Below are 24622 nucleotides of genomic sequence, written 5' to 3'. Positions count from 1 at the left end.
AAAGAAACAACAGGACAGTGAAGAAAATGTAAATGGTACCAGGCCCCGAGCAAAGCACACAACATTGTCATAATAACTTGCTCCAGACAGGTCTCACAACTTTTCAGAAACTTTAACAAACACAGTTTTTTTTTTTGACAGTCCGTACATTTGACAGGATTGTATCAAACCTCTAAACAGGACATATCTGAACAAATGAAAACAAACTGTCAACTGCATAACTGGTGGTTAGGTACCGACTAACTAGATTATACTGTAAGTATCACGACAGTTAACACTAAATACTGTGTTTCTGCCCCTTTGCTCCGCCAACTTAAATCCATCCTGTTTTCCCACAGCTGCTGGAGAAAGAAAGTTGGATCACCTGATTCCTTTAAAAGGAAAACAGCATTGTCAGTGTGGGTCCCAGGGTCAAATGATCATCTGCCATTGCCTCACTATATGGCCCTCACCATTTTATACATCTCCAGGTGAAATCATGTTGGGCGTAAAGCTATGACCATAACTCAACTGACAGCACAATAAAAAAATAAAAAGCACATGATCACCTACAGGGGCGACAGGGCCCCTGTGGATGAATCACATATTAATCAAATATTCTATAGTCTTGACAAAGCGAGGCACATAAAAAAGCAAATATGACGCTGGTCTCTGCAATGTGGTTTTCCTCTTGAAAGCTTTTGTCTGCACTGTTGCAATGCTGTCCCCGTGTTGGCCAATGTATATAGAGTAATATCTCTCTGGCACTGACTCTACAAACCTGCGAATTGTATTCTTTTTTTTTTTTTTTACGTGCCAAGAGATATATAGATATAGACGTTGCACGAAATAACGCTACAATAGCCCAAACGGTGAATCTTAAATCCATTTTGGGGAAGTACGCTGGGTCCCGATCTGTCAAAGTGAATCCACGACGAGCAGCATTAACGTCACCTGCGGCTCGAGCGCTGAGCCATAAACTGCTTCATTGCAGCGGGCCTACACGCGTAACTGAGGCTAAAAACAAGCACGACAGCACAGTCTGTTGCGATGTCGGCACCGCTGCGGCTCCCAACTGCAATACAACGTAGCGCAGACGCTCGTGCTGTCAGCGTTTGTTTGCCAAATGCAAATGCCAACAAAAAAGGGGGGGTTGTGGCAGGCTAATGTTGGGTTAGCTCAAAGCTAGCGGCTAGCTAGCTGGTCGCATTAGCAACGGGTTCAATCAAGCAAACATGGAGAAAGGCGGTGGCAGTTGGTGGCGGGTGCATTTACCTGTAAACTCGCTAACGGGTGTTAGTCGTGGCCGACCCTCGGCCCCACCCTCCTCTGAGTGCGGCTGGTGCTTCTCAGTTTTCCCACTCTGATGCCGAAGGTGCTCAGTTACGCCGTATTCCCCCCAACAGGGCTCAGGACGCTGCCATATTCCTCGTACCGAGAGTGTGCTACTGCGCACGCGCGAGGCCTGCCTGTCATGCGGCTGTCAGCTGATTGGTTTTTGCCGGAACGAGGAATTGTCGAGGCGCCGACCCAAGATCGGGTTTTCATCTTAATCCTCAGGGTTTGTATTGGTAAGGACAGCCGAAACTGACCTCGGACAAGCCGACGCTAACGACTATATAATCACATCTTTAGTTTCCATTTGACAGTTTCAAAACTAGACCGATTACAGCAAATATATTTCCCAACATATCAACAATTGTTCGTCACTTTATTAAGATCCCTGAGAATTGATCTGATGAAATGGAAACTGAATTATAATATTTATATATCTTATAGGAGGTTGTAAAAACACAATTAAAGTTAAATTAGTATCAATAACATTATCATGACTTTAAGTGTATTACTTTTGCAGGTATCAGTAGCTTAAGAGGTAAAATAACAATGCACCTGGGGAAAGAGTATTGTGCCCTCTAGGGACACATTATTATACAGGCACGTACACACATTGTTCTCTATCACAGTTGCAAAAAAGGGATTCAATTGATTAAAGATCTTTAGACAAAAAATCAGTACACACCATTGTGAGTAAATATATCATATCCTTCCTACTGTAACAGCTTAGTTCAAATACATCTGTCAACTGCTTATGTTTGTGCAAGCTCATCCTGTTTTATTGTAATGTTTTTATTGCTTCATTGTTTAGTAGACATTAAATTGTTATTCTCTGATTTGATTGTTTGCTTTGCATACTTTTACTCTTTTGCAATGTCCCTCATTCTTCTACGATCTAATAACTTTGACAGTTTGCTATCGTAGTTCATAGACCAGTTGTAGACATGACATCAACACTCCCTAATTTTGTTTCTGCCACATGAACTATGCAATTAATAAAAGTAACCACCACAATCAAACTGACTACTCTAGAACAGCAGCACTGAGAAGTGTAATCTATATTACTGGAACCCTCCAGAATCTGGTTATTGGTGTGTATTCATGTCTAAAAATTGTAAGTCACTTACCGCGATTGAAGGTAAAGGGGAAACATCTTGTTCTCTGGGGCAGACTGATGTTGCAGAGTGAATTTGAGTGGGGCACCACAGAGTGGTCACATTTTGAGAGATATCTGATTAGGTGACCAACCATGTGCTGCTTGTTAGTCTAATTTAATTACAGCTAGAGACATGAGGGGGGAAAAAACGGTTCCTTCTTTTTTTCTTCGGTGACTCCTTAACAAAATGGACAGTGATGCTTATTTTGTGGCTTCAGTGACATATTACAAGTATGCAACAAAATCTATGTGACGTTTTTATTTGGCTCACATGCAGTCATTTTAGTTTAACTGATATAGAATTGAATTGAATAGAAGCGGCCATGATGAGTCCAATCAGTTAATCAATTGAATCATGTATTATACCTGGGTAATTGTATTGTAAATATGCAAATAAAAACACGGCCATATGCTTAAAATAGTTTACCGAACAGCTGGTGGAGGCATAATCTACCAATCGTAATTTAGAGAAATATGGATGCTACATGATCAATACTGACATTTTTATTTTTTTATATAAGAAAACATACGTCAAAACACACTAGCAGTGTTTTATGTGACTGCGAGATGCAGTCAAAATTGGGCTAATATGTCATCTTGTTTTGACCACTATCTTGACTCTGAAAAGAACAATCTCAAGCTTTTAAATTAATGAGCTGTACGGGCCATAGGAAACAAAAGGCATATGAAGAATGTCGATTCTCTCAGTATAGACGAGGAGCTGAGGCCTAGGCCTAAATCTTCTCAGGACCTCTCACACTTCCAGCTCAATACTGCCATCTGCTGCCTAATATCACACACTAACAACTAACAAGTCCATTTGCAGTTTGGTTACGCGTTAATACATGTTGTGCATTTAAATAAAAATAATCTTAACCTTTTTGTACCTGTAAAATTAATAATTGAAAAGAGATACAATACTAATCTTGGTGGCCATCATACTTTGACAAAAAAAATAGTGTGTTTGTTTAAGAATGACCTCTTTCAGAATTGTAGTTTTATAATTATTTATAATTGTAATTTTTTTTCCTTAAAATAAAAAAATAATTCAAATGGAAAGTGCAAACTGCGAATGACAGAATATAACTTTTGAGAAACGAGCTACATTGTACACAATGTATTAAAGCTTACTATAACAACTACAAGTCTATTCATTTTCAACTTTTCTATAATAACAATGCTGTTTAAATGACACATTTTGTACTCGACTGCATAAGCGTATTTGAGTGTCTAGAAAAGCGCTATATAAATTCTAAGTATTATTATTATTATTATTACTTTTTGTTCCACGTTGTACGTAGCGCCGCTGAACGCACCTCCAGTAACCAAGGCAATGACGCTATTCTCCGTTACCAAGGCATTCACAAGGCAACACTAGCTAGCTGGATAGCTCGGCTAGCCAATCTGCCAGATAATCTTATAGCTATGATATAACCTCCGTTTAGCCTCTTCGCCGAGTAGAACTATAATCACAAAAAGTGTACCGAAACCCTCGACTCCTGCACATTGCCATTAGCTTCTCGACTGTTCGCCGCGTGGCCTAAATTAGAGGCTGAAACACCCTTTTTTCTTCCCGTTTGGCTCATCTCAGTCTACCAGCTAGCTTAGTAACGTGAACGTTAGCTGCACAGCCACCATGGTAAGTAGCTGCGATCATGTTTTCTTTTTTTGGGGGGGGGGGGGAGCCAGGCCAGGCCAGACCACCTGTTTGCTTTTAGAAGCTAGCATGCTAATCATCTCACTCAGTTTCATATAAAGACAAGAAGACAGATAGCAACCATCCTCAAAGTTACCTTGTGTGTGTGAATAGGCCTCCACATCTTAGCGTGGAGAAAATCCTCTTCAAGTTAGCTCATAAGCTACTCGTGCTTTTCACTACAGCCTCTCTCTCTCTCTCTTTCTCTGTCCATCTTTCCACTTTGGTGACAGTCTTTCTAACGTTCCTCGTTTCTCTCTTCTTGTCTCCCATGCAGGCTGAATTTGGGTTTAATGAACACCATCAGAACGAAGTCATCAACTACATGCGATTTGCACGTTCAAAGATGGTCCTGAGACTTAAGACCATTGACTCGTGCTTTGAAGAACTCAAAGATAGCAGGTGACTGGTCATACTTAAGTTTTTGTCATCATTCTTTGGATGTAAATGGAACTTTTTCTCACTTGCTTTAAAGACTCGTATTCAATGCAAGGGAAATATATCATCCAACAACGGCGTGCTTTTCAGTGAAGATGGAACTGTAATGTTGATGCATGCATGTTTCTCTCTGAAGGCTGGTGGAGGAAACCTTCACAGTGGACGAGGTGAAGGAGATGCTGGACGGGCTGCAGATGGTGGTGCGCGGGGAGGTGGAGATGGAGCTCATCAACACAGCTCACACCAACGTGCTGCTGCTCAGGCAGCTCTTCTCACAGGCGGAGAAGTTTTACCTTCGACTGCAGAGCGATATCTCCGAGCTTGAGAACAGGTGAGCAGCGAGGAAGGAAGCAGCTTTAGGCGTTCTTATGCAGATATTATACAGCACCTCTTGGGTCCTGAAAGTTTATTCTTTTTAAAAATGTTATTTAGTGTGTACAAATGTATATATTGTTGTGCCTGCGTGCAAAATATATTAATCTTGTATGCACAGAAAATGTGAAAATAAAATGATTTCAAATGATGTGATATGAGTTCAAGGTCAAACAGAGTGCCACCCCAGAATAAGAAGTGCGCTAGGCCTCTAAACACCTTCATGTTCGTGAGAATAACTACTCCACTTTGTGCCACTTCCTCTCCAGCTGTTCAGGTTTAGATCTCGTGCACATTACAGTATGTACGCGAGGCAAAAAGGTCATTGCCAAGCCACATAGACCATTTAAATGTAACCCTTTTTTTCCCATTACAATGGTTTTCCTTTTTTAACGTTCATTTAGCCTGAAAACCACAACTGCTGCCACATTCTCATGATACATTTTAAGGTCAGGTCACAACATTATAAAAAATACCATACTTTGAGACTACTACCACCATACGATGTGTATGAATCTCAAACCAAGAACATAATAGCAATGTAACACCCCACAAGATATCTTCCTGAGAAACAAGGACATTGTTTTTAGGATTCTGATTTTTTTAAGTACCAGCAGTCTATATATATATATATAAATAAATGTAAAACTTTTTAAATTATTTGGTTGAACTAACTCTATAATCCTTAAAAACATATTATGTATTTTTACACATTTACAGTTATTTCAAAAAATTAATTTGAAGGAATATCTTCTTTTTTTTTTTTTTTTACCGTCAATGATTATTAACCGGTCATGTTTTATGAGTGCATACTTTTAAAGTGGGGAAGTCGTGATAAAACAGAATGACCTAAAAGGACGTTCTTGCCGTCGTTACTAAGCGTTGGTGCCAAGAGTGCTTCTTCATGTTACAACCCGAACATAGAGCAATGCACTTATGTACGCGTGATACCAGCAATGAAGATTAATCACATTTGAGCTGTTGTCAGAAGGTACTTCGCACTATTGGCTTTTTTTGGCATATAGACAGGTTTTAGAGCACAGAGGTTGTTTTGTGGATTCATTTCATAACACAAGAACAAGAACTTGAACCTCGCACGACTTCTGACCTCTTTAACCTTTCACCTTGTTAAAACACTGCAACGTTATTTTGTTTATAATATGCACATGGTGGGTGGATGAATAGGCCCTGGAGGTTGTTGTTTTGTTATCTCACAGGGCTCAGCCCTACGTGACTGACACGGCGTACAAAGCAAGGCACACGCCCCGTGTCGCAGTCGACGTGCGTTCAGCTGCTTTTTTAACAACCACATTCAAGCTTTCCAGAGAGCTGTTCTCTTCACCACAAGCAAGGGCTAAACTGCCATCCAGAACAAAAGGGTGTTTAATTGTCTTGCCAAAGATACATAACTGCCAAATAGCATTTTATTTTTGTAATGTCAAAAAAAAAAAAAAACATTGCGACGGCAAGCTGACAATTGTGTGAGGAGATACACACATTGTACATACGGTCAGATGAGTTCCAGCATGTTCTGTGTTGCTCACAAAGATATTGACCACATAACTGTTACCCACTGTTTAATTTCAATAACATTTGAAAAGATTTCAAAGCATTTCCTATAATCTTTTCCGCATTATTCTGCGGTCCATCTCTTTTGCTCTTCCACCCATACAGGGAGCTGTTAGAACAAGTGGCTGAATTTGAGAAGACGGACTTTAAAAGCGCCGATAAGGTGGGTGTCTTGTGTAGCGCTTCACACGGCACAGCCGGTGAGGTCATCAATCACACGTCCGAAGGATATTTACACCCACGAGGAATTCAGTGGCCGGAGAGCAGTGCTGCTGTGCATTTCAAGTCGTGTTATGTGTCACGCCACCTGCCCCTTCACAAGTAGCCGTGCGGTTAAGAAGTCACACATCGCTGAGGCTGATGTGTGACTTCACGACGCGCAGTTAAAGAAAAACATATCAACGCTGTAACACAATATGCCGCTCTTTCACGGGTTTGACTTTTCACACCCGACCTCTCAGAAGCTTAGACACTCGCACGTGTTTACCTTTTACATCTCACGTACAGCAATGTGACGCCGACATGTGTTAAAGTGTTTACTTTATTCCCAGATGAACCAGGAAACAAACAAACCCAAACTAGCACCGCTGAATGAAGGCGGTGTGTCCGAACTACTTAACAAGGTACAGAAATGCACACGGAGCAATTGTTGTGAACGTCGTTATCATATTTATACACTCCTCCACACGCCATCTTCGATATTTCTTTTTTCCCAGGAGATAACGAGACTACAGGAGGAAAACGATAAACTGAAAGCCAGAATGCGGACTTTAGAATCGCAGGTAGAACAATAAGCCGTACATTATTAAACACCGCACACATTTACTTATGATTCATGCACCAGTTCACGTTGTGAACCGTCTGCTCTTGATTCTTTTTCTGAGGCGATGAGTGCGCTGGACGAGAGAACCAAAGCAGACCGAGCCCTGAAAGACCTTCAGAAGGTCCAAGGGGACCAGCAGGTACTGTTCGGAGTTTTTGGCTGAGCAAGCTAGCGTCATCTTCATTTTGACTTTTTCAGTTTGCTCACCATCATACTTTTTTTTTTTTAAACTCTTTTATTTTGTTGCATCTGAACATTTGCTGTCATTTTTGGTTTTATCTGCTAACTTGGACCTCGATTGGTATGTACCCAACTGATCAAAGAGTTGCTTTAGTCTCTCCCTGTGAATAGGGGCAGGGGAAAGATTTCGGTAGCGACGGCAGTGATTTGACGTTGTTTCTTTTCCCCCTTTCAAGCTGGCTGATCAATCCCAGGAGATCAGCGGTCTCGAGGACACGGTGGCAGCTCTGAGGGACGACTATGAAAGGTCTCTCAGTGCCAACTCGGCCTCCCAGAAGGGTCTGCAGGAGAACCTGATCTCTGCCAAACATGAGCTTCTGCGAGTGCAGGAGCAGCTGTCCTTGGCGGAGAAGGTGCGTCACTGTTGTTTTTGACCTTACGGCCGACGGTAACCAGCATCGGCAGTTAACACGCGTGAGAGGGTTACTCAAACATGTTTTCTGTACTGCCCGGTTACGGAAACGGTTCAGCTCGTGTTGCGGTTTTATTTTCACGTGTGTGTGTGTGTGTGGCGTGCAGGAGTTGGACAAGAAGTTCCAGCAAACCGCGGCCTACCGCAACATGAAGGAGATCCTGACTAAGAAGAATGAGCAGATCAAAGACATCAGAAAACGATTGCAGAGGTGAGCTTTAAGCGTAACACAATCCCTCCAGAATGCACCATTTGCACAGAGGAATGGCTGAAAAAAATACCACATAAAACAAACTATGACATGTTATGTAAAACTAGCAGACGCACCGTTGTGGCCCTTTTTTAAGTTCAGTCACCTTTTTGTTCCCGTTCCTTCGCTTGAACATTTGCCTTTCATACAGAGATATGCGTCTCATTTCAAGTGGTCTGTAACGCTGTTATTCCTTGTCCTGTTTCAGATATGAGCCCAGTGAATGAGTTGTACCTCCAGACAACAGGCGTCCAGAGGGGGTCAGACGGGAACAGCAAACCACCAGGTCCCACTGCTGCAAGACGAGAGAGACGGAAAGAAGCACTTCTACGAGGAATTATTTATTCGCGCTTTATCTGGCATCTTCGGTAGTGATTGGCTTTAGTAAAGAGTGTGATCAGAGCGGGGGAGGAGGAGGAGGAGGAGAGGTGAGGGGGTCGTCAGTGACAAACGATAAGCCTTCTCCAGCTGTGCTTTTTTTCTTTTCTTTTTTTTCTACGTCCCAGGTCGTGGAGCGGACTCACTTGTAGCTAGCAGGCTCCCCTCAGTGCTCTATGCAATAACTACCACGTCCCTGTTTGAAGAGGCCTTGGATACGCACCGTCTGCCTGAAGCACCGCAGTCGCATCTACCAGATGGTTGTCGGTGATATTTAGCTTTTTCCAGCACCCGGGGGTGGTTTTGATCGTTGGTTATTTTTCAGTCTTCATTTTTAGCAGTCGTTTTTGTAATCCAAAAAATATTGTCGAGTTAGACCCCCGAGCAAAGCGCCAGCCATTGTGTTTATTAATAGTGGTGTTTACCAAAACCTTTTGAGGTCACCCCCTGCTTTCATTTGTTACCTCAGATTTGTATCGCATTTCACACAAAACATGTTTCCGATGATCTGACATTCCGTGAAAGTCTGATCAGCGAAAATATAGCAACATTTTAGTTAGTTTTTTTTTCCTGCTCTTGCTTATTGAATGACGTGGATAGTGATCTGGAAGGATTTCCCCGACGCAAATGGGCGCACAGAATATTTTTGTCTGGAATCTTTAACTGTGTACATTTCGTATTGTTGGTCGGTGATGGAGCGTAAGAGAAAAAATGAATATATATACATGATGTTCATGAAGTAATGCTCTTGTAGAGTATGATACATCTACCTTATATTACACTAGATGTGCATTTGTTTGTATTGTGCAAAGTATGAGGTAATAAAAGCTGTTGACAAATAAACGTGTGGTCATTCTCAGTGAGTTAAGTAATTGTTTTTTCACTTTAAGCTTAAGGTATATTTAATCATATAAACACCAAGTACAATCACTGAATACTGAAGCTTTCTCACCTCTGATTGTATTCTAATATGTTCTGTCTAGGACCATGAATATGCCGTGTGAAGGACTGAAAACAACATGTCTCTCTTCTCTGACTCACATGGTGGGACGTTATTTTTAATGGCATTTTCTTCCTAATTATTTATTAGATTATGATATTAATGTGGAGAAAGACAGAGAAAAGAGGATAACATGAGGGGACACAAGTGATTTATGACATACATCCCATCAAAAACTCTAAATTAGCCTTTAATTTGACACACAAGCTACTTCATCTGCGTCCTAAGCTGCACGTATGAAGTGCCGAGAGAAAGGCCTCATTGTTTTTGCATCGCTTGTGTTCCCCAGAGTGGATAGAGTTAGTGGTCGTGGTCGTGGTCGGTCCCCCCCCCCCTTGTTGTTTTCAGTGAAACTCTTAAGTTAAACTTGTGCTGGTTTTGCGTCATGTGCAGGAGTTGTACGCACGGTGTAAAAGGGGGAGAGGGCACTAATAAGAACACACCTGCACGACACACTGTAAATCACAGCGAGCCGGTTACACGGGAAGTGGTGGCTCGCGTCTCTCAGTACCGAACTCAACCCGGCCAGCAGTACTTTCCCACAACGGGTTGGGGGGGGGGGTGCTCAACCACCAGCCATCAAAAGGGTTTTCTCAGTTTCACCAGCAGGACTAAAGCTTCCGTTGTTTAGTTTTTTTTTTTTCAAACAAGTCCACTTTGGCTTGATGAGAAATAACAAAGGTTTCTGAATGTAAGGTGATGCCCAGAGGGATGTAACGGTGTGATAGCTTTATTATTGATTATCTATACTGTGTGACCAAAAAGCTGCTAACTTCCCAAACCATCAGTTTCACAGAGCTGTAGAAAGAAAGCAGAGTATATGGTATGTTTGCTTACTTAAAGTTCCTTTTGAAAACCCTTATTTCCCCTTACAAATGTTACGGTAAATTCAAAGACAATAAAGTGCAGATTCCCGACCGCTGCTGAAATGTTTCATTGAATGAATACAAACCATAATTGTTTGACCAAATCTGGAGAGGATCAATTCCTAATCCCGCAGCAGAAGCAGAATTCCCAAACTGAATTATTTGTCGATCACTTGTGGTTGGTTAAGTGGAGTGAGGAGTCAGCACTCAATTAAGGTATAAAGCGGTCAATAAAATAAATGTTTCAAATATTGTGACTCACCACAACAACAAGAGGACCTGGAGCATATAGTCATAAATGTGCACAGAAAAATATCAGGCTGGTGGATCTAGCGGTATGCAAGATTAGCTGCGGACAGACAGACGGATACATGCACACATGCACTCACACACAAACGTAGGATCCGCTCATGGTTTACGCCTGGTGGAGATAATAAAAATGTACCCTTATGGTGTCTAAAATACATTTAGCTACTGTATATATTGGACTTGATGCCTCTTGTCCAACCATGTACCACTGTTGTGTAATTGTCAATTGGGCCCATTGGCTTCTGTTCATACACAGTTATTATGGTCTCCAGTGACCCCACAACCAGGATTGTACCCGTTGTACCTCTTTATTTTCAAAAGGAGAATGAAGACTTTGTGATACAGTTAAAACATCTGTAACAAGTATTCAAAGGTCAACGGTGAACTGCAAAGCACAAATATAAAGAATCTTTGTGGTTTATCTTTTTTGGTCTGCCTCCATCTGTATGACTCACCCATTGGCTCCCTCAGCTGCACCTCCTGACCATGATGTGAGTTCAATAGCTCAATATCATTTGATAATCTGAGTGTGCAACTTGAAAAAAAAGTGGCGCAGATCAAGATCAATATATATCAGTCATGTCAGTCACCTCTGAGAAATGAAGTAGCATATCGTAAACATTGAGCTCAGCAAATGACTCGAACACTCAAAGTGGCTTCTGTATCATTTTATCTCTATGAAGTAGAACTACGTAAGAGTTAAGCATGTGATGACTGATGAAAAACTGGATGAGTGGTGCGTTTATGGGCACATGGAGATACAACTGGAGAGGTGTCCTCATTGTCAACATCAAAGTATCTGTGAGTGTCATACTAATTCCAGGTTTTAGTCAGCACATCATCCCCTCAGACACATCACAAAAACTAAGAAAAGAGATCACATGACTCCTGTGTTAGCTGCTCGGCACTGGCTCCCTGTAAAATCAAGAATCACATTTAAAATTCTTCTCCTCACCTACAAAGCCTTGATTGGTGATGCACCATCATATCTTAAGGAGCTTGTAGTACCATATTGCCCCACTAGAGCTGCGCTCACTAAATGCGGGGCTACTTGTGGTTCCTAGAGTCCTAAAAAGTAGGATGGGAGCAAGAGCCTTCAGTTATCAAGCTCCTCTTTTATGGAACCAGCTTCCACTTTCAGTCCGGGAGGCAGACACAGTCACCTCATTCAAGAATAGACTTAAGACTTTCCTCTTTAATAGTGCTTATAGTTAGGGCTGAATCAGGTTTGCCCTGGTCGAGCCCCTTGATATGCTGCTATAGGCTTATAGGCTGCTGGGGGATGTTTTAGGATACACTGAGCTCCTATCTCCTCTTCTCTCTCTCCTTATGGATGAATTTACATCTCTCCATTGCACCTTATTAACTCTGCTTCTTCCCCGGAGTCTTTGTGTCTTCTCATCTCATCGGGTCCATTGGACCTGGCTGTGTCTGAAGCTGGTCCTGGGTCCTGACTCCTTGCCCCTGCTTCCTGCATCCAGCCCCTGCCCTGGACCTGGCCTCCTTCATAATGGCCCTGCCTCCTTCTTTGTGCCTCTTGCCTCAAGGGCCTGGCCTCATTCGCAATGCCTCCTGCCTCCGTGGCCCTGCTTTTGGGTTATACAAAATAAACTGAATTGAATTGAATCACTTCATGCCAAGAAACATATGTCAACTAAAACAGGGAACATCTTATTATTTGTGAGACTTATTGACGTGCCTTTTTAAAGGAGATGACGCTTTGGCTGAAAATGCAACAGCTCGGAATTGACTAATAACATCATATATATCAGGAGGCATGTCAAAATAAAGTTAAATTATGTAGAATATAAGGGAGAGTAAAGGTTGATCTGAGGACGAATTGCCCCTTGTACGTGTTATAATAAAGGCTTGTATTAGTCACACATGACCGTGAGATCATAAGTACTCAGTCAAATCTTATGTGTCTTTTCTCTCCATATATAATAAGCAAAGTTATGATGAAACCATGCAAAGCCAATGAATGAAAGGATAAGGAAAGGCTATTTTTTCACGTGTCTAAATGACTTCAACATGGGACCTGATGCTGCATCGTCTTCTATTTGTCTCTGCTAGGGAACGGAGTCTGCGTGAGTGAAGCCTCTCAGTCCACCACGTTCTTCAACAGAAGGATAACGCTGATGTGATCATGACGCAGCCGTTTCCCTCGTCCTCGTCCTCGCTGTGAGCAAAATGGAGAAACTCACCCGGACGTTTGGTGGAAATCAGAAGAGCTGATGGACCACGCGCTCCTCGTTTCCTCTTCACAACATGCTCAAAGTTACATCAGGCCAGAAAGTGAAACAGAGAAGATAGCACCACATGCCGTCTCCTTCAGCGGGGCCAAAACAACCCCACGAGAGTAACAGACCTAGTCACAGGAAACAAGCAGGAAACTGATTTAAAACACTTCTGTTGACGAGTAAAGATTTTTAAAAGCTTGTCATCGCTGGCTTTGTTTCAACTGCAGTTTGTATGACTTGTATGGGACTCTCGACCCAGCCATGTTTTGTCGGGTCAACAATGTGCCATTCATTTCCCTTTACTCTTGGCAATACCAATAAAATGTGCATTTTCCTATATTCACTCAAAGTTCTTGTTTCTTTTCAAAACACATCACAGGAAACTTTTAACTTTGCAGCAATTGACAGGTGAAGCTATAGACTATTGCATTGGGTTGGTGCTGCAGTGCGAACCGGACTTAGGTTAGTTTAACTTGGATGGAACAAACTCAAATCCAGGTTAAAGGCATCGTTTGACATTTTGGGAAACGGGACTGTACAATTCATATTTACTGTACAGACAAAAGATGTACCTTTTTATCCAACTCTCGGCAAAAGTGAAAATAATCGCCCAAAAAAAAGGTTGATCTGTTCCTTTAAATGCACGTCAACGCGTTGGGTGCTCCATCTCATGATAAAAGGGGATGTTGTTCCATCAGCGCTGGCTGACTTGAAATAGAAATTCCCCTTTTGAAAAAGGACTTCCTCACATTGTTGACACATCCATTCAGTAAGACATCTTAAAAGGACAGATAATGGACAGTCATTTTAGACCACACTGCCTGAGCTTTAGGCAGCTGGAAGCGCAATGTAACAACGGGGCCTTTACGACGTCTCAACGCGGACTACCTCCGCCAGATGTGATCTTTAATCACACCTCATGGTTTTCAGTTTCATGCATCACTCATCTGTGCTGTTAAGTGCTCCACCTGTGCACCCACAGTGTGTCAAAAACAGGCTTCGACTTGGTCCGACTTAATTGGCTGTGGAAGGAATGTGGGTGCATTGTTTTGGTTCTCGTTTGATGGCCACAGGGGTTACGTTTAAAAAAAAAAATCACAGCTTTCCCGTGAAACTCCGGCACACCGTTCAAAGATCATATTTGGAAACAAGTTGCCTTTCAAATCAACGCACATTTCATATATAGCCGTGCTTAGGGTAAGAAATCTACAGCACAAAGGGTCGTGAGTGGTTTTGTCGTGTGCAGACTGAGTCGGAGATGATGTGATGTGATTCAGCACGTGATCCATGTGGTTAAAGGGAAACCATATAAGCAAGAGGAGATGTGTCTGTGTGTTGAAGAGACCCGTTGCACGACCCAGACAGAAAAAACAGAGGCTGCTTCCTCCGTCTCATCACTCAGTGGGTAAGTGATTTGTTGCACCACTACACCACTGTAGAGTATGAACAGGGCATTTTCCATTTAACCGTTAATGTTATATTTCTTTTTTTTTTTTTTTTAACTTATTTTTACAAGTGTGTTATATTAATATCCTTCTGTTCTTTGTAGATAACATGGAGGAGACATTCACAATTAATATGACCACAGGAACTGATTATGCTGGAACTGATTATTCTGGAACTGTAAGTATTAATTTGAGATAATTATCTGTAGCCACGACACCAGCGAAACACATCGGACCAGTGGTAGAGTACATGTTGGTGTGCGTTAGATTAAAAGGGTGTAAGAACACAGGTGATCCTGTTGGTGCCGACTACTCACCATCACAAACAGGGGAACAACACGTGCATGTGTGTGTCAAGGTGTGTTTATGCTGTAGTATTTTACAGTATGCTTTTAAAGAACACCATATGGTAGAACACAATACTCAGTGCAGTTTCTTAAATGTGATATATTAGATATTTCTTATGTTTTTATGTTTTTGATTGCACGTACACACTGGAAAAAAAGACAAAAACTAATAATGAATACAAGGTGTTATAATTGTTTGTAATAATTAAAAAAATATCTGCCAAATAAAAATTCTTCGTAAGATATTGTAAAATAAGATGGAATATTTAGGCCTTTTCAAGTTAAAAACAGATCTAGGAATAACTTGGGAAACTCGTATTGAGCTATATTAAACGAGTATTACAAAGTGCCATGTTCAAAAGCAGTGTTTTTTTTTTTTTAAAGATGCACTGTCTAAAAACAAGTCCCGTCTCACTGCAATGTTACTTGTTGCAAAAATAATTGTTATGAATTGCCTTTTCTGCAGTGCAGTAGATCTGTATCTACAGCACACATCTGAAGGATACTCGCACGCCACATTCACAGATGCATCAGCGTCAAATGTTCCATTGTTTGAGAAAACCTAAGCTCCACTCGCTGTTTATCTCTGGCCTAAATCTAAACTTGATGCTTCAGGGGGGGTACTGAGCTCTGCTGCGCGCCCCTTTTCTGGAGCCCCTCAAGATCGGTTACCCACCCCTCCCTAGGCCTGGATAGCAGCAGGAAGTTGCGCAGTAGTGTGGTTTCTCCCATACAGACACGCCACCTGCACCTGACAGCAATTCTTTTTTTTGCTGCACGCTCTGCATGTACGTCACCGACCGCCTTTCATGTCATATCGCTGTATCCTCACGAGAAGCATGTTGTGTTGCGAAACCCTGACAGCAGAGTTGGCTAAGGAAATGAAAAATGAGGGGAAAAAAGGCAGCGGTGGAAGAAGTACTCTGATCTTTTACTTAAGTAGAAGTAACTGAAGGCCAAAAGTAACATTTTGTAGAATCAAGATAAAAAGGTTTTATGTTTTTTAAAATATTTTTATACTGCCAGGTAGCTTGTGATTTCCAGCAATGGTTATCTTTATCCATAGTAATACATAATACTTGGTTACATGTTGTATTACTACTTGGAATCTGCAAAGTAACGAGTAATCAAAGGTACAAACCAGAAAATGGAAACACTCACCTAAAAAGTGCAAAGTACAGTGCTTGAATAAATGTACTTTGTTACTTTCCACCAGTGTCTGCCGCAAAAAAAAAAAAAAAAACTCTTTAATATTGAGTAAGCTAATCAGTTTTCCTGTGTTCCATTGCAGGACCCGACTGAATACCCAGATGACTATGGTTCAGAGCCGACTGTAAACTCAGGCATGTGTGGCAGGAGCTGGGTGAGGGAGTTCCGCGGGCAGTACGAACCACCTCTCTTCTGGCTCATCTTCCTCCTTGGCGCCGTGGGCAACCTGTTGGTGGTTTGGATCTACACCACCGTGCGCAACCGCCTGAAGACCATGACCGACGTGTACCTGCTCAACCTGGCGCTGGCTGACCTCTTCTTCCTGTGCATGCTGCCCTTCTGGGCTGTCGATGCCATCAATGGCTGGCACTTTGGCATCGGCCTCTGCAAAATGGTGTCGGCGGTCTATAAAATCAACTTCTTCAGCAGCATGCTCCTGCTCACCTGCATTAGTGTGGACCGCTACATCGCTATTGTGCAAGTCACCAAGGCCCAGAACCTGAAGAAAAAGGGGCTGTTTTACAGCAAACTGGCCTGCCTGGGTGTCTGGTTTGTCTCCACTCTCCTGGCCCTCCCGGAGTTCATCTTCGCCCAGGTGAAGACGGACCAAAGCGGGCAATCCTTCTGTGTTCTGGTTTTCTGGAACAACGCGTACAACCGCACCAAGATCCTGGTTCTGTCCCTGCAGATCTGCGTGGGCTTCTTCCTTCCTCTACTAGTCATGTTATTTTGTTACTCGGTCATCATTCGCACACTTCTGCAGGCCAAGAGCTTTGAAAAGCACAAGGCCCTACGCGTCATCTTTGCTTTGGTGTTTGTGTTCGTTCTCTCTCAGCTGCCTCACAACGGCGTGCTGATATTGGAGGCCACGCAGGCCGCTAATACTACCATCACCAATTGTAACACCGTGTATGGGTTCGATGTAGCCGGACAGATCGCCAAGAGCCTGGCGTTTACTCACGCCTGCCTGAACCCATTCCTGTACGTCTTCATTGGAGTGCGCTTCAGACAAGACCTCGGGAGGATCGTGAAGAAGTGTGCTGGCGGTCTGAGAAAAGGAGGGCTCAGTAAAATACAGGCAGTTCCCAAACGTCCCTCTGTCATGTCAGACACTGATACTACACCTGCCCTTTCTATATAAAGGCCCATTTTCCTAAAATCCTAAACCTGAATGTTTACATTCAGTTTACATTCATATTCCAACGGTCACAATCACAATTGTTCTGGATTCACTGTATTAACTGTACATTTCTGTAAATACTTTTTTAAAGTGTTTGTATTTTTACATTTTTTTCTCTTCCCATCATGTATTTGTCGTGTGCTGCTGTAACGAAATAAAAAAAACTAAACAATTGTAATTTAGATTTTCACGTAAAAAAAAACAACATCAATTAAAAAAAAATGACAAAAGCATGCTGAGAGATTTCTTGATTGTTTTTCTGCAACAAAAAAGGGGGGGGGGGGACTTTTAACAGTCGTTCTAAGCACACGCCAGAAAATGAAAGCGGTGGTAACTGATGCCATAGATAGTTCATAACTAATATGCATGGGAAAGTATTTGGGTGCTTTCAGTGGTGTAACGTATCTGGTGTGGTGGTAAACACCAGACTGTGGCCTGTTCAATCCACAATGTTTTCGATCTGAATAGACGTCCTGCTGCCGACAGTCTGTGCCCCCGTCTGCGCCGATACTCATCTGTTTGAACCTCGTCTGGCTATGACTTGGCGGTTTCACAGTGGATGCCAACGGATGCCCATTTTTACATTACATTACATTAAATTTAAACTGGCACGAAAGAGGGTTTCCCGCAATCTCCTCGCAACGGCTGTAGCACAGAGATGGAAATGTGTCACAGACTGAAAAAGATTTCCCTGTTCAGACACAACTTTCCAAGCAGACGATTTCAGTTTCACCAACATCAAAAAGAGGCAAACTGCATCCTTGGAGGCATTGTTGTTTTTAGTAAATACCTGCCCTGACCTGTGCCAGTGAATATCAAATCCTAGTGCAAGGACCCAAGATGTCAAGAGAATAAACACCAGTTTACCATCAATAATCCTATCGTTGAACATAGTATCAGTTAAACCTACCTCGTATGACCATAACAGCAACGGGGAGTTTCAACAAGGCAATGAATATACAAAAGATAAGGCTTGAAAAGCTCTCAATGCAATTTAAAGGGCCAGTGAGTAGCATTTATTGGATTTTTTTTCAGCTTTTTAGCATCGATGGAATATAATGTGACCTTAAAATGAGCAGTTTATATCTCGGGATCTGCTATGTTGCACATGGGCCACCGTAGTTCCTCTGCTCACTTGGAAACAAGAGAGAAATATCAGTTGATTGTAAATCTACCAGCTCAGCTCTAGATGACACCAAATCCGACACACTGGCCCTTTAAGAAAGCGTTTTTAAACTAATTAGAATTACAATCTGGCTTAAACCCAGCCTATGGCGCTGTTGGTAGTAAAATATGGGGTCCACTCAGTCATCATAGCTTTACTCGTTGGGACAAACATCCAACAGAATCTTTACATTCACATTTTACACGTTTTAAATACCTTCAATCCAGTTCCTATAGACGCCCTTCACTCCAAAGCCCTCCAAACCCAAGAGAGAGAGTCCCGTATGGAAGTTGGTACGGAGGCTAACTGTCCTTTCTGGGGACACTGAACAGACTCACACAACACTGCTCTCCAAACACGAGTCAAAGTAAACCAAATTATAATGCAATATAGCTAAACCTATTTGTACCGTTGGAATGAAGAAGCTAAACACTGAGATTTGAGGATGGCGTGGCTGTGTTATCTCCATGACGCAAATCAACCCAACTCCATATTTATACAATTAAAAAGGTGCAATGGCTGCGTTGCAGAGATATCTCCTGAAATGAGCATGCTAACCATGCTAGCCCCAACCCGTCCTGTCTTGATATACCACTTGTAAGTAAACCCACTCAAAGCACGTAGGAGCAGATATATGACTATGTATATGTACATGTGTCTCCTGACACATAGAAAGACAGATGGAGGAAGACAGAAGAGAGCAACATCACAAAATACTGTAAGCTACAGTCTCACACGTTGACTGTAAAAAACAAAACCCGGTGTTCCTGTGGTCTCTGAGGTTAGCCAGCAGTCTACCTGCTGAATTCAGGTGAGACCACAGACACGCAGCTAGCCTTGTACAGCTTCATCCTCTCACGACAGGAAACACCTCAGTCGAGTCAATAACAACGTGCTCCCGTGCATCTGCAGAGCCGAGGCCTCACAGTGGATGTCCGCGGGTCATAACTGTCTCAATGCTGGGGACCTTTAGCCTATTCTAGCCTGTAATAGGTGTGTGTATTCCAGTTTAATCTACAAACCGGGCTTTGATTCTCGCGCGTTATCTTGATATAAAATGCATCCGCTGCTTCAAACATCTACATTCACATCCCTCGGTGTTCGAGCAACGGGGAGAAGTGTGTCTCATGCCGGTTTGAAAAGGAGAAACTGCAGAGATGTGCGTCATCAACCCTGATGTTGATTCAGTTTAGATGTGGTCTGTTTAAGATGAGACACGATACAATGTGGTAAATGCTGTATGGCCTCATGTTAGTATCTATTGGATTGGATTACCCCCCATAACTATTTATACAGGAAATAGTGATCCTGTAATTGTTGTTTAGGCTTGATGCCTTTTATTCCCTTTTCCTCGGTATTCAGTCTGGATTGTATTTCCCACAATATGGATTTCGGGGGTTTCTGGTGACTATAGTTTTAGGTCTCACCCAATAGCTACACTCAATGGTTGGTAGTACAACTCACTCATGTTAGTCACTGAGGCATCTCATGTGTGTTCAGACTACCACAGTTAGGTATTGTTGAAGTTTATACAAAAACATCTTAAAACAGTAGAAGCACTAGGGTCATTTACTTAAGTAGTCTTGTGGTATTCCACAAGATACTCCACAAAATGGAAACATCCTAATTAAATGTAGTTCTGTAGAAGTAAAAAGGAGAAGTAAGTGGATATATTCAAGAACCTTAAAATTATACTTAATTACAGTATGAGTGAACACACATATAGTAGTTACATTTCCACCACTGTCTGAATCTCACCAGTTGTTGGGTTTATTTTCCTCCTAAAGACAAATACATGTGGATAAATACATTCAAATCATAATTACAATTTTTCCAAATCTGTTAAACTACTCTTCAATTTCTCCAAGCACCACCTGGTAACTGCAGGAATATGCCCCCCCCCCCCCCCCCCCCCCCACCCCCCTCCCCCCCTCCCCCCCTCCCCATCCCCCCCCATCCCTGGATGTAAAAGCACCCTCACTGTCTCATATTGTGGCGTTTTTATATATTATATATAGTGTGTATATAAAGTCCTTTCATTAAATCCACCACACGGGGGCGCAGCTTGCACAGCATCGTGAGCCTGATGCCATTCAGCATTCAGTAGAGCTACCAGCCAATAAACCCAACTCCATCTAGTGGTGGTCTAGATGGGAGGCCATGTCGGACAAGATGTGGACGTCAAAAGATTCACGTGCACGAAATTCGTCTCTTCCTGCAACATAATCTCATTCTCGATGAGCCGCTAATAGACAAGCAGATGGATCGTACGCCGTATTACGAATATTCCATCTTCCTCATTATCCCACAACTGAAGCACCGCAGCAATCACCACTGGGGAAAAACAGTACAAAAAGTAAAAACCCAGTAGGTCTGGACTTCGTTGTGAAGAATACAAAAAGACACAAGTAGAGCAGCACCTGTGGTTTGGGAACATCCCATCCATCTTTCTGCACAGGGGGAATTGTGAGTGTGTGTGTGTGTGTGTGTGAGGGGTCGAGAAGGAGGCAAAGAGGGAGGACGTGGTGGAGTCTATGAGTAATAGGAGAGACAAAGTAAGCATATGTGACCCATTGACATTGAGCAGGCTGGTTTCAACCGGCCAATGGTCTGAGTGTGTGGACCACAGAAGGCCTCATGACCGATGGCCCATGTATCAACAATAGGATGTACTGCCACAGCAAGTCACAAGTAACCCCATCAGGACAGTAGAGAAAACAATGAAATGATGCACACGACGACGAAGAGGGAAACGGATAAGGAAAGCTTTCCACGCAGCATCGTCATGGCACTCCTCGGCGTAAAAAAAGAAATGTAATAGAACTTGGACCTCCACAATTCCAGCCCAAACAGGGAGAACCCCTTATCAGCCGCCATCTCTCCCACAGCTAATATTTCACTTCAGCTCCCGGGCCCACAGAATGAGAGACGTTTCCATTTCATGTCAGTCATTTCCAGGCCTGTGTGTTACCTGTGTGGTGATAAGTGTTTGACTGACTGGGAGCGTCGTTACTCACTGTCCAGCTCCGAGTGACAGCCACAGATTGACGCTGATGATGAGAGGAGGAGAGGCGCGGTGTGTTCAGGGACAGCGGGAAACCACGGCTGGTGTAGGGAAGAGGAATCACATTTACACAAGTATATAAATATATAACACACACACACACACACACACACACACACACACACACACACACACACACACACACACACACACACACACACACACACACACACACACACACACACACACAGTGTAGAAGAAGAAAGGAAGACGTATTAGAGGTTAGTAAATTGACCATTATTGATTTCCAAGGATTTGTTTATTTTTAAATACCAGTAAATATTGATTCATTATTGGAAATGTTATTGTTCCTTTTATTTAATTTTCTTTTTGTTTTGTAGAGAGATGTTCAAGACTCTTTAGGTTAAACTAAGTTGAGTTAAATGTAATTTGAGTTGCTATTAAACACTGGTTTTCGAAATAATTAGTACTGAATTATGATAAACGGTCCTTTAAATCTACAGTTAAATATCAGTTTACTTACTCGGAAATGCTTAGAAAATATTTGAACCACAAATTAAAAATGTTACCTCAATGTTTTCTTGGCTTTACTTCCAAAACCATTACTATCATCCACAAATGTAAGCATAAGGAATACAATGTTAACACAATAATGACCTCATGATGTGCAGAGAAGCATGCAAACCACAGCTACTATGATGAAGTAACCAGATAAACAATAGAGTCTAATTCATATCAATGTATCTGTTTATTAATGAAGCTTTCACCTTGAAAAGATGGCCTCCACCACGCTCAACGGGCCGGACTGATCCAATCAGTGTTTAGTGCCAACACCTGGGCAACGGACTTTACCAAACGCCTGCCGCAGGGTTTGGGGAGAGATCCCTTTTCTTTATGTATATTGAGGCTAATTTTGCAAGTTTAGTTTCAGTTATTTCGTTTGTTTGTTGGCATAGTTAATATTGTATAAGTGGTATTTACTTGTAGTTTTGGGTTCTGTCCAGCCCTCGTGAAAAATGAGGTTGTTAAAGTGGTTTGGCCCGCCAGTATATAGTATTCTCTGTTTTATGAGGTTAGTTTGTTGAATTAAATTGCTCTTACAGTTCAGTTTGCTTTCCATTGTGTTTCGTTGACATCTTTTTCCAATTTGACTTTAAGCCACGCTTCTCCCACAAAGTAACCATTTTCATATCAATAAATACATACATTATTGATTGAATGATGAAAAACGTGTTTTTTCTCACATAGGTGAACGGAGAACCAAAAAAAACAAAAGAAAAGTCTCATTTTAAACACTTCGGACCTCTCCGTATATTTGCCGTGTGAGCATGTGTGTTTTAAATAGTGACATTTAAACGAAGATGCGCGAGTTTGGGAAGTATAGCGTGTTCATACGTAGGTTCATTGATTTACAAAAAATATAGATTATATCCACTTTAATAATCACTTTTGCTTTTTACATTTTCATTTTATATCTAAAACCTGCATCCTGTCTTCATTCTGTGTTTGTTATGTACGTTTGACATCAGCTGATGCAACTCAATTACGAATCTTTTTGTGGCAGATGTATGGCCCTATGTATCTGCCCTCAAATTAAATCCTAAAACAAACATTTTTTTTATATTTTATATATATATATATATATATATATATATATATATATATATATATATATATATATGTCACGCCTGAAAAAACCTAGCCCATCGCTGAAACCTTCCTTCCTGAACGTTGGCATGACCGGATCTTTAAATGAGGCTGCACATATATTAAAACCTCCGTAATGATGACGATGATGCAGATAACGGTGAGGAATAAAAGTTTGCAACACTATTTCAGTCTCTCAAAGACGAGTTACAACACCCTCCGTTTGCTCTCACCAATAGCCTCGCCATGGGGCCAACCTGGGAAAGAAAAATAGGAAATAATACAGCACTACAAGGCCATGGAGTTCAATCTCCGGACATGTTTTTCACCTTCACAGTCTCCACCCGTCCGATTTTACCTCCAGAAGCGAGGCGGTGAGGCGTCGAGGCGGTGAGATGGACGGGCTGAGCGTTGCAAAGATTCCAAAAGCGAACAGAGTCTTGACTGCTGCTCTCTACCTGAGGAGCGAAAACAAAAGAGCCATCTCTACCTGTAGGACTGTCGGAGTCGAGGCTTTGATCTGGACCAGAAAGAGAGAGTAGTTTGATGAAATATTGATGTTTCTTTTTTAACTGTGTCCTGTGGGAGCTCAGTCTGCTCTCAGGATGTGTGTGCTGATGCACAATACTGCTGCATGCCTCGCAAGATGAGAATGGACTTGTCTACGCAGGCTCAAGGAGTCTCATCGGTCCTAATGGGCCTAATGATGACCCCCCACTCGGGGCCTGTATCGGTCAGGGACTCTTTTTCTGCTTGATCAAAAGAAAAAAAGGTACTTTAATCAGTCAACATCAATTGCAAAATACACACTCAAGTGATGTGAGTCAAACAGCATCTTTACAGGGTCTTGACAGCAAAGCCTGCGCATGACTTAAATCTCTATTTGGCGTTGGATGGGTAATTATTTGCACTTGAAACAAAGGGCTTTCAGTCATGTACTTCAACATGGGCTTTTATAAATGGAGAATGCCTCCCTTAAAAGTCATCAGTGTTTATTTAGCTCGGAAGAAAACGTTCTGACTTATCAGAGAATAACAATGCATCACCTGAAAATAACTGGAAAATGTTAAAGGGACTCTTTTTGGCCCAGTATATAAAAAATACGAAGGCCTTGTTGAGCCCAAATCAGACCATGTAATGTGATTTCAACTGGCTGCTGGGAAACTTTGATTTGAGTTTATATGAGTGACCCACATTCATAAAGCAACAATGATCTCAGAAAAAAAAAAAAAATCTGAATATTGATAATTGCCCAGAGTGCTTTTGTCTGAAAGTTAAGAGGCCAACACACTCCAATCAAACTGGAAAAAGACGAGGGGGGAATTTATCACTGTCCCATGCTCACGTTCACACACAGAGATAGACGGCGGGCATAATGACTTCTGCGGGGGGGAAAAAAAAGCGATTATTTAAACTTAAAGCAAGAGGAGAAAGAGGCAGGGAAGTGTGTGTGTGTGTGTGGGGGGGGGGGGGGGGGGGGGGGGGGGGGGGGGGGGGGGGGGGGGGGGGGGGGGGGGGGGGGGGGGGGGGGGGGGGGGGGG

General features: G+C 42.2%; 3 protein-coding genes across 7 annotated transcripts in view; 2 read left to right on the top strand and 1 right to left on the bottom strand.

The window, feature by feature from the left end:
- Positions 1-1538, bottom strand: part of LOC117749344 (dnaJ homolog subfamily C member 13) — a 29324-nt gene extending 27786 nt beyond the window's left edge. For all 4 annotated transcript variants that reach the window (XM_034559743.1, XM_034559744.1, XM_034559745.1 and 1 more), the window contains exon 1: positions 1255-1538. The gene's annotated coding sequence lies outside the window, so the exon portion shown is untranslated. The remainder of the gene's footprint in view (positions 1-1254) is intronic.
- lztfl1 (leucine zipper transcription factor-like 1) lies at positions 1441-9484 on the top strand. 2 transcript variants are annotated; one of them, XM_034559749.1, is made up of 10 exons: positions 1441-1550; positions 4444-4568; positions 4741-4935; positions 6651-6708; positions 7097-7168; positions 7262-7327; positions 7430-7507; positions 7785-7961; positions 8128-8231; positions 8479-9470. In XM_034559749.1, the coding sequence occupies exons 2-10, from the start codon at positions 4492-4494 to the stop codon at positions 8495-8497; spliced, it is 846 nt and encodes a 281-aa protein (XP_034415640.1). In that variant the 5' UTR covers positions 1441-1550; positions 4444-4491; the 3' UTR covers positions 8498-9470. The 2 variants fall into 2 exon arrangements, with proteins under 2 accessions (XP_034415640.1, XP_034415639.1); XM_034559748.1 differs by lacking the exon at positions 1441-1550 and adding an exon at positions 3798-4109 and having other exon boundaries at positions 8479-9484.
- Positions 9485-13907: 4423 nt separating this feature from the next.
- ccr9b (chemokine (C-C motif) receptor 9b) lies at positions 13908-17477 on the top strand. The gene is made up of 3 exons (XM_034560622.1): positions 13908-14468; positions 14613-14686; positions 16147-17477. The coding sequence occupies exons 1-3, from the start codon at positions 14351-14353 to the stop codon at positions 17203-17205; spliced, it is 1251 nt and encodes a 416-aa protein (XP_034416513.1). The 5' UTR covers positions 13908-14350; the 3' UTR covers positions 17206-17477.
- Positions 17478-24622: the final 7145 nt, after the last annotated feature.

The sequence above is a fragment of the Cyclopterus lumpus genome, chromosome 20 (genome assembly GCF_009769545.1).
Source record: "Cyclopterus lumpus isolate fCycLum1 chromosome 20, fCycLum1.pri, whole genome shotgun sequence".
Classification (NCBI taxonomy): domain Eukaryota; kingdom Metazoa; phylum Chordata; class Actinopteri; order Perciformes; family Cyclopteridae; genus Cyclopterus; species Cyclopterus lumpus.
The sequence above is the reverse complement of the archived record's forward strand: the minus strand, read 5'-3'. Positions and strand labels throughout refer to the sequence as shown.

Coding starts and splice junctions, on each gene's coding strand:
- lztfl1 (XM_034559748.1), top strand. Junction 4,569..4,740: donor GAAGAACTCAAAGATAGCAG/GTGACTGGTCAT, acceptor TTCTCTCTGAAG/GCTGGTGGAGGAAACCTTCA. Junction 6,709..7,096: donor ACTTTAAAAGCGCCGATAAG/GTGGGTGTCTTG, acceptor CTTTATTCCCAG/ATGAACCAGGAAACAAACAA.
- ccr9b (XM_034560622.1), top strand. CDS start 14,351: ATGTGGTTAAAGGGAAACCATATAAGCAAGAGGAGATGTGTCTGTGTG. Junction 14,469..14,612: donor TCCGTCTCATCACTCAGTGG/GTAAGTGATTTG, acceptor TGTTCTTTGTAG/ATAACATGGAGGAGACATTC. Junction 14,687..16,146: donor GAACTGATTATTCTGGAACT/GTAAGTATTAAT, acceptor GTTCCATTGCAG/GACCCGACTGAATACCCAGA.